At 32.3% G+C, this 9,163-nt stretch overlaps 3 protein-coding genes across 3 annotated transcripts in view; 1 reads left to right on the top strand and 2 right to left on the bottom strand.

Annotated features, from left to right (window-relative positions):
• Positions 1-2,397, bottom strand: part of LOC106102656 (double-strand-break repair protein rad21 homolog) — a 14,875-nt gene extending 12,478 nt beyond the window's left edge. Inside the window, exons 1-5 of the mRNA XM_013282197.1 lie at positions 2,295-2,397; positions 1,768-2,067; positions 1,264-1,379; positions 755-938; positions 7-69 (exon numbers count right to left, since the gene is read on the bottom strand). Of these exons, the coding sequence (XP_013137651.1) occupies positions 7-69; positions 755-938; positions 1,264-1,379; positions 1,768-2,025 (621 nt within the window). The 5' untranslated portion in view covers positions 2,026-2,067; positions 2,295-2,397. The remainder of the gene's footprint in view (positions 1-6; positions 70-754; positions 939-1,263; positions 1,380-1,767; positions 2,068-2,294) is intronic.
• A 381-nt stretch (positions 2,398-2,778) lies between these two features.
• LOC106102706 (60S ribosomal protein L15) lies at positions 2,779-4,374 on the top strand. Its single transcript, XM_013282255.1, has 5 exons — positions 2,779-2,882; positions 3,133-3,325; positions 3,410-3,546; positions 3,657-3,767; positions 4,096-4,374. The coding sequence occupies exons 2-5, from the start codon at positions 3,154-3,156 to the stop codon at positions 4,288-4,290; spliced, it is 615 nt and encodes a 204-aa protein (XP_013137709.1). The 5' UTR covers positions 2,779-2,882; positions 3,133-3,153; the 3' UTR covers positions 4,291-4,374.
• Positions 4,375-8,532: 4,158 nt separating this feature from the next.
• The window catches only part of LOC106102655 (transmembrane and ubiquitin-like domain-containing protein 1), a 7,202-nt gene continuing 6,571 nt past the window's right edge, over positions 8,533-9,163 (bottom strand). The window contains exons 9-10 of the mRNA XM_013282196.1: positions 8,824-8,827; positions 8,533-8,683 (exon numbers count right to left, since the gene is read on the bottom strand). Of these exons, the coding sequence (XP_013137650.1) occupies positions 8,533-8,683; positions 8,824-8,827 (155 nt within the window). The remainder of the gene's footprint in view (positions 8,684-8,823; positions 8,828-9,163) is intronic.

Genomic DNA, 9,163 nt, shown 5'->3' with positions numbered 1-9,163 from the left:
CGGCGCGCTCGGCCCCGCCTCCTTGCCGCCCAGCTCCAGCGACGACCCATCCGCGAACAACAAGTTACTCTGACAGAGACAAAAGATTCTATTAACCATTCATATTAACACCACCATAGTACATAGAAAGATTAAAAAACTATATTAATATCCCCTTTGGACAGGGGACTGATGTCTAAACTATGGTACCCTGTGTGATGATCACTAGGCCATTTAAAAAAGCTTTCTCCACATTAACTATATTTTTCTATCACCAATACCAATAAATACCATCATAGTCACATATTTCAATAAATATTTATGGATATATTTTCCGTGTCAATTTTAGTAGTGTAACAATTTTCCTAGAAATAAGTAGAAATCTTTTGCTTCACATATCAACACATAAAATAATTTGAAATAAAACCTATTTTACTGTTTGTACTTCATCTTATTTTAGTCAAATAACTTAATACTGACATAGAGCAAAAAAAATCAGTACTAAAAAGTCTCTTACTAAAAACTAGCGGTCACAGTAAAAATTTGTTTGATATATTGAACATTTAAACAAAGTTATTATAAACTATATTATAATAAATTATAATAAAATTGCTAGCAAGATAGTTCACATGAAATTTAAAGATATAGCCTATCTTACTTACAGAAATTACCTTAACAGTGTAAGAATTTTTAAAATTGGCTAAGTAGTTTTTTACTTATTTCAATGCATGCAAAAATACAAAGTTTTCCTCTTTATAATATTAGTATGTATTACCTGTTCCAAACCACCTCCATTGCCAATAGCTTCTCTCATTATATCAGGATTATCAGTATCAAATCCCATATCTCCAAAACCATCATCATGTGTTACAAGATTCAGAGAACCATAATCTTCCCTCATCGTGATCTCTTCAGCTCTCGACTGGTTCAGTGAGAACTGTGCCTCAATGTCCACTTCACTGGATGGTGAATAAAAATGATTACATTCAAACATTACCTAAACAATATAATACATTTAAATGTATTATTGCAGTAAATTATTTTTATAAAAGAATTTGGTAAGTAATTAATTAATAACATGTTTGTAGTATAGCACAACTGCAATTGGAATAATAAATAACAATTATAGACCGACTTACTATTTTTTGATATTATAAAAAGTGTTAATTCTCTGTACAAAACAATTCACAATCAACATCTATTTGTCTAAACCATATTTTATTTATTTTATTTAACATCATAAGCAATAGTTGCAAAAACATTTGCGAACACATGATAACTTACTTAAGTTCAGGCATTGCAGTGTCAAAGTCATGAAAAACCTCAGGTAATGTGATTGCATTCATGGCCGCCTCTCGGTGCTCCTCTGGCAAGTCCACCATACCAGGCCTGAAGGCCATCTGAAGCATTTATTGAAATCATGATTGTATAAGATTCCTTCCATTTTACCAGTACAAATAATATGTAAACAAATAATAAAATAAAATTGTTCAGCCTTGTGCCGAGAATGCTTTTGGAAATATTTGTTGTATGTACAAATGAGGTACTTATTGTCATACTAAAATTATCCTTTAATCCTAGTCTTTAGAATAGTGTTACTTTGTTAAATAAGTTTTTCTTGGGCACCAAATTTTATACTGTTTGAACTCTTTAGAAAATGCAACAATTATCCACAAAACAGTTTTGTTGTTGATAACTGTAAGTGTATTTTATATTTGTGCCATACATAACAACTGTTTTGTTGTTATACCTATCCAATATTTACCTGTCAAAGTCAAAGAATCTCACCTTGATCTTAACAAAGGCTTCATTACAATCTTGAAGTAAATATTTTGCTTTTCTGGAATAAATTCTGACGACTCCAAGCAACAGATGGCCTGACGTCCGCAAGGCCATTTTGACCTTTGGTTTAAGGATTCCATCGACAGACTTCTCAATGTTCGTTTCAAAAACATGAGCCTTAGTTAACTTTTTGTCCCAGTGTGCCGCCAGCCAAATCTTGGCCAGAGGGCCTTTTTTGGCCAGCACAAAATGTGCGTAAAACATTTTTGTAATTCACCTGATCCAAGTTCTTACATTAACCTCGGTCTAAAAAAAACAATATAACCATTACTGCCACTAATTCAAATTAAAAACATGTGGGTATTTATATTATTACATGAAAGGAAGTGAGAAAATCATTAACGACATCAATTTGGCGCCTATTCTGGTACTGTACACATTTAGGTTTTTTCAACACAATTTCATTAAAACCGAATCACACCATTTATTTAATGAACTTCATTGTAAAAATATTCACAGTTTAAACGTTTTACCTAGTTATTATTTCAAGAATTACAAAAATCACCTTTCACACACAACGTAAACATGACAACAATTACGCCTTCAAGATGGCGGCAGCTTACTATAAAAAAAACTACTTAACCGTTGTTTCCGTCCGAAAATTGTAACGAACATTTTTTTAATTTCGCAATCAATACTTTAATTGTTAATTTACGACAGTTAAAAAAATTGTAATCATTTATTTATTTATTTAAACTTTTCATGATTTCAATTCAATCAAGAGTTTTAAAATAATTTTTCTACCAAATAATCTCTATGAATGAGTAAATGTTACAACAGCAAAAAAACGGTGTTTGTCATGTCGAGAATAAAAGTAGACGGCATTTACCTACAGATTGTGTGAATTATTTTAGCCTCGCCTCCTATGTATTCCTATGACTTAAATCTACACACAATAATATTCATTTTGTCTCATCTAACTTTAGATTGTACAATTTGAAAACTTTTAAGCGGCAACACCGAAATTGGTTATGTTGTCAATGGTTTAATTTTGCAACAAATTCGACATCCGTTTAGTTTTCTGTTATTCTTTTCCGGTTTACCTGTGGAGTGTGTGAGACGTATGTGTAAATTTAATCTTTAATTTCTCTAGTAATCCAAGTGTATTTTTAACTCTTGATATACAGTTTTACAAAGTACAATGTTTAGTAAAATAGTGCTATCGTATTTCGTTAAATATGTTTCATCTAATTTATCTCATTGCAGTTTTATTAGTCACAGCATGTCATTCCTGGCGGGTCTCAAATCGCTCTATTTGTGGCCAGACCGATGATGTGACTTCTGATCAATTGTTATTGATTTTGTTGCTAGGTCTGCCACAGGCTTCCCAAGATGGGTGCGTACAGATATATTCAAGAGCTGTACCGAAAAAAATTGAGCGATGTTATGCGTTTTCTATTGCGTGTAAGAGTATGGCAGTATCGCCAACTGACTCGTATGCATCGTGCTCCTAGGCCTACAAGGCCCGACAAAGCCAGGAGACTTGGATACCGTGCCAAGCAAGGTGAGTTATCAATTGCTCTCTGTTATTTTGGTTAGCAAATTATTACATTGTGGAGTGTACTAATCATGTTTTTAATGTTTGTAGGTTATGTGATCTTCAGAATCCGCGTGCGCCGTGGTGGCCGCAAACGCCCAGTTGCCAAGGGTGCAACCTACGGCAAACCCAAGAGCCACGGTGTCAACCAACTGAAACCTACACGCAACTTGCAGTCTATTGCCGAGGTAACGTGTTCTTAGTAACAACCGGCTTTGGCCAAAATTTCAATTTAGTGTGATTGTTATAGCAATTATTTATACATAGCAGCGTCAAATAATATTTTGTTTGCTTACAGGAGCGTGTTGGCCGCCGTTGTGGAGGCTTGAGAGTGTTGAACTCTTACTGGGTCGCGCAAGATTCCTCCTACAAATACTATGAAGTTATCCTTGTTGATCCTTCACACAAGGTAATTTTATTTAAGCACATGGTCTGTCCTGAATAAAGTATTTTCCTACATTTATTAATACCACATGACATTTTGAAGGTAGTACAAAAAGTGTTAAACATAGTGCTTTGTTTAGACATGATTTATTTTAAATTTTACTAAAAGCATTGCATCTAGCTATTAGCTAAACCATGTGGATCTTAGTTTTAATTTCTATGATGAGTTCAGTTGTCATGCACCAATCTGAAAGGTTTTGATGTAAAATCACCTACCATATTATCTGATTAATACAAAACATTACCAAAGATAACATTACAGTAGTCACATAATAACACTAGCAACATTTCAGGCTATCCGACGTGATCCCAAGATCAACTGGATAGTGAATGCGGTGCACAAGCATCGTGAGATGCGCGGTCTCACGTCCGCTGGCAGGAGTTCTCGTGGTCTTGGCAAGGGTCACAGGTTCTCGCAGACCAAGGGAGGTTCTCGCAAAGCTACCTGGATCCGCAGAAACACATTACAGCTGCACCGCAAACGATAAACATACAAAATACCATTTCTGGCTTGATGTTTGTTTTATTCAGACTGATAGTATGAAGTGGGAAATAAATATTTACTACAACAATTATTATTTATTTACTTAAATCCTGATATTTGTATTCAAGTCTTTGTAAGTATTAAATGTAATTTTTATTTATTTAAATCTACACTTTTTAAAGATTTAATTTAACATTTATATTTTTTCAGTTGGTTTTAAAGTCTGAACTGGATTATGATTGAAAAGGTGAATATTTTATTCCTAATATAGTTTCCTTTTCCATATTTTATAAGAACTTATGAATACTAGAAGACTTTTTAATAATTAAAATGATGATAATGCATTTATGAATGCGCAAACCATGATTACCACCGCATTATTAACTTCCTTGGATGGCTGAACTAAATATTAAAAAAAATATTAATAATTTTATATAGGCTATTGTGTAATAATTGTTTTTGTTTAATTTCAGGTCTTGTATCTATAGAAAACACATATTGAGGTAATTTTTTTTGTTAAATAAGAATTGAATAATATAATAATTACCATCCAAATTATTTTCCTATTCTCTTATTAAATAATTTTAATGAGGCTAAGTAATTTGGAGAGATAATTGTTCTCGTCTAGGTGAGGTTATTGTTATTTAAATTTTCAATAAACCTCAATCCGGCGAGCAACAAAGTATTATTGCAAACTTTGTCAACTTAATTTTTAAGAAATAGTATCTCATGATTGAATTTTCTTTCACAGGTATGATGTGCAAAACTGCAAACGTTTTTAATGCTCAAGCCAAAGGTATACAAAATGTATAGCTTAATTACCTGTTTAAAAATAAATTATTTTTTTAAAACAATTTTGTAGTTTTTATTTCCGTATGTTACTGATATACTTTCCAAAATGATTATAACAGGAAGGTTTTTTTTGGATACCCCATAGTTTTTATACTGTTGATGCAATATCGATTAGATTCGATTTCGCAGTAATTTATAAAGAATAGTTAAATGCAAAGGGTTTTTTTTCTATAATTTTCGTTATAGTTGTTGGTACAAGACTAATTTTATTACCAAAGTGAGACATGATATAAACATGAAGTTAATAGTTTATTCATAATTTTAGAATCTTAAAATTAAATTACAATAAAAACTATAATGAGCCTAGAAAATTACAATACAAATACGATTATTATGGAACTTTATTTTATTCCGACAATAGAACTTAAAACTAAAAATTTTAAGAAATTGAAACATTGCTTGTGGCGTACAAAAAGCATATATTTACAAATATTAAAGCATAGTAAGCTATGAAACTACTGCATTACAGACCACCGAATATATCAGACATTTCTAATACTCAAACCAGATAGTGTCTAGTGCTACAAGTCTGAAAATATATTTTAATGTGCAAACAATTAAAGACATGATTCTTTATGATACTGGTTTGTAAGACAAACCTAAAAAACAATGTTTTTTGATAATATTTACAAGACATTTTTCACAAACACGAGTGAAAGCATAATGAGATAACTTTAAATAAATAAGCGAATACAATAGTCGCCTAACATAACCTCAAAGACAACTACTCCAATATAATAACCTGAGACCTCAAAGTTTACAAACAGCTATGACGTCACAGAACCTTCGACGCTACACACACGTGTGACGTAGCAACAAAGAGATTCAAGAAATATATAGAGGATGCTTAGTTGATACTTCTGATCATTTTTCACGTAATCTCACTAGAGCTAGTAGTATCCGATAGTAAAAACCTTCCAACACATAGAGTCTCGGCGTGTCAAATTGAGATATTACGTTACAGGTGAAAAAATGTACCCTATATCCAGTCTATATATTTCTTAAATGTCTGCGCAGCAAGCATTTACTTTCATGTCATTGTGACTGCTTTATACCAGAGAATTTGAACAAATTACTAGATACAGTAACAAATTACTTGAAAATCTTGCTTCTTTAACGACCGAATACTAAAAGAATCTAACACTTCGACAGAGATCAATTTTTTTATGTAATTGGGAGTTTAAGTGTGGTTTTATCATTTACGACGCTGTTACATATACAAATGTTTTAGTATTCGGCCGTATTTTCATTATCACAATATGAACTGCATTTAATATATTCGTATAACATATATCGTCGTAAGAAAAGTCAAGACATCAACATTCTAGAAATTGTAGTTTAAACAAATGTACATTTTCACGGATTTAAAATACATTGGGATAGACAGAAACAGCAAGGCAATACATTTTTTTTAATTTTTAAAGTATAGTCAAATGATATAATGTACCAGTATGTCTAGAATTGCCTATTCTAGGCATATTACTCAATTGATCTATTTTTTTGCCGTTTTCAGTAGAAACATATTTTTGGAATGTTCAGTAGCAATTATTTTTTAATAATAAATTTGATAAAGACCTCTTATCATTTTTAATATTCTGTTTCGGAAATTTTGTTGGAACAAATAAAATTACTTTTGTACCATGATTTTAAACTTTAAAACATTAAACATTTTTATTTAAGGTTGACGTTGAAGAAAGAGTTATAACAAAATAATGAAATTATAAAATAATATATACAAAGAAATGTAACATAGGTTATAGAAAATGCCACTTTTGAAACACGGTATTTACATTGAATAAAGATAACAAGTACAGAAAATTTCAATACTCTGGCAAATTTGTTTCACCATAAAATGTTTTCTATTCCCGTCATTTTCTTAGCATACAAATATAACATTTATTTTTAAACATAATACAATGAGAAACGTAACAATTTAACTAGAACAATTTTAAAAAATAGTCAGTAGTTTAGAAATTTTTTAAAATTAACCAATTTTAAAAGAAAAGTTGATTTCCATTAGCCATTTTCAAAGTATCCGAGTACAACTAACAACAGTAAGATTGCAAAATAATAAACAAACAAGACATATCCGTTTTACATTTAAGTATTTATAAACGACAATATTAAAGTGCATGTTGTTTATAAATAAAAGGACAAATACAAGTCAAATCTCGCTTCATTTGTTGTAAATTGCAATTACTATTGCTTGAAGCATATTTCGTATAAATGATTCTTAGAGCGCGCGCACGTTTTACTAAATTATCGTACAATAGTCTCGCTTTGATTCCAATGTGCAACTAAACAGTTGAATTGTCTGTAGTCTTGGGTAGTACACGTACGATGTACTAAAAAGTAATGTTACTCGGAACTGTACTAAAATAAAACCACAAACACTTGACACTGTCCCAATCCGCTGTGGGAGAGCCATAAACAAGAAATAGATAGATAGACTGTACTAAAAGTAACTTTACCTTCTTCTGTTAATCGGACATTTAGTACTTTTAGTACACTACACGATATCGGTGTTCGCCTCTTCGTTGTTTGATTTGATTGAGTATTTGCCAGATTAAAGCATCCACCTTTGATGACGAGAATCAAAAGTGGATAAAATCATTCATAACTAAATTTGTTTTCGCTAATAACATATGTTTGACCCTGCTTAAAATTTGATGTGAAGTAATCTATAACCCTCGTTATTCATGTATAGTGTTTTTACAAATATGAAGTACTAAAGGTACTAAAAGTGTGTACTAGTACGTTTTCCCAATTGTACTAGTAAAGTGCGCACTTGCATGTCCGTTTAAGCCCAAGACTAATTGTCTGCGAAACAATCGACAATCGCACAACAGTTGTGCGATAGTTTAGACAAAGGAGTGCGTCCGCTCTTAGACGATATTATCGTCTATGGATATTTAAAAAGCAAAATTACCGAGAGATTAAATCCCGTTTTATTAAGGTTACAATTACACCGTCAAATTAAACGTCGTAACCTGTAGTCGAGGATTTTAATTTGATTACCACTTGAATGTTATGTAGCAATCTATCACCATTAGGGACATTTACCCCGTAATAATGATTAACTCGACCAACAATGTGTAGAAAATCAAGATCGAGTGTACAGTGGCGGAAATCCGCGGTGTTACACGTACAGAAAAACTCATTCGAGACGAAACTCCTCCTATTACAAAAAAACAATTAGATAACAGTACGCAAAAAACGCGAAAAGATAATATCTTGATTAACCATGTACCAAAGACTGACCTTTTTTGTATGCTCAAAAATTAGGTCCTATTGGTGGCAAAACATTTTAACGACAAGCTTTTTAAGTGTAACACCGCCAGATTCCCTGATTGTACATTAAGCAACGTTTTAGATTGTCGTTAATGTGGAGGGGTTAGTTGGGGGGCAGGGGCGCGTCCTGGTTGCGTCTCTCCACGTGGAAGGTGTCGGAGAGGTAGAGGCCGAATATCGCCACGCTGTAGAACACAGTCAGACCGAACAGAGCCACGCTGGCGCTCGCAGTAAACATGTTAGAATACTCACATCTGGAGAGAGAGAGAGAGAGAAAGAAATATTCCCCATTAGTAAACTATTTAATAGCTTTTCTACACTAATATAATAAATTGTAAACACACTATTCAGTTATGTAGCAAATCAGCAATCACAGTATGTTTTGGAATAATACTTTTCTAAAAAGCCGTACATTTACGACACGCTTTATGTCGTTTACTTATTTCCAAGCTATTAAACTTGGAGAGTAAATAATTTAGATAAAAAAATTAATGCAGGACAAAGACAAAAACTACAAGGTGACATCAAGTAAGGTTGCCATGGTAACGGTAGTTATCCAAAGTCAAAGATCTTCATTGTCATTTGAAATGAGAGTTTCGCAAATGTAAACAATAAAATAATCTCACTAATATATATGTGAAAGTTTGGATGGATGTTTGTTAAAATTTGTAGCCTGATAGGCTGAACGGATCTGGATGCAATTTGGCATAGATGTAGAGGTTAGTGTGGAAGAA

Source organism: Papilio polytes, unplaced genomic scaffold (genome assembly GCF_000836215.1).
Source record: "Papilio polytes unplaced genomic scaffold, Ppol_1.0 DF823912.1, whole genome shotgun sequence".
In the NCBI taxonomy this organism is placed as follows: Eukaryota; Metazoa; Arthropoda; class Insecta; order Lepidoptera; family Papilionidae; genus Papilio; species Papilio polytes.
The sequence above is the reverse complement of the archived record's forward strand: the minus strand, read 5'-3'. Positions and strand labels throughout refer to the sequence as shown.

Bases quoted from the DNA above. Each gene is read 5' to 3' on its own strand.
- LOC106102706 (XM_013282255.1), top strand. From the start codon at position 3,154: ATGGGTGCGTACAGATATATTCAAGAGCTGTACCGAAAAAAATTGAGC. The intron at 3,326-3,409 runs GTGAGTTATCAA...TAATGTTTGTAG, and splicing joins TGGATACCGTGCCAAGCAAG to GTTATGTGATCTTCAGAATC. The intron at 3,768-4,095 runs GTAATTTTATTT...GCAACATTTCAG, and splicing joins TTGTTGATCCTTCACACAAG to GCTATCCGACGTGATCCCAA.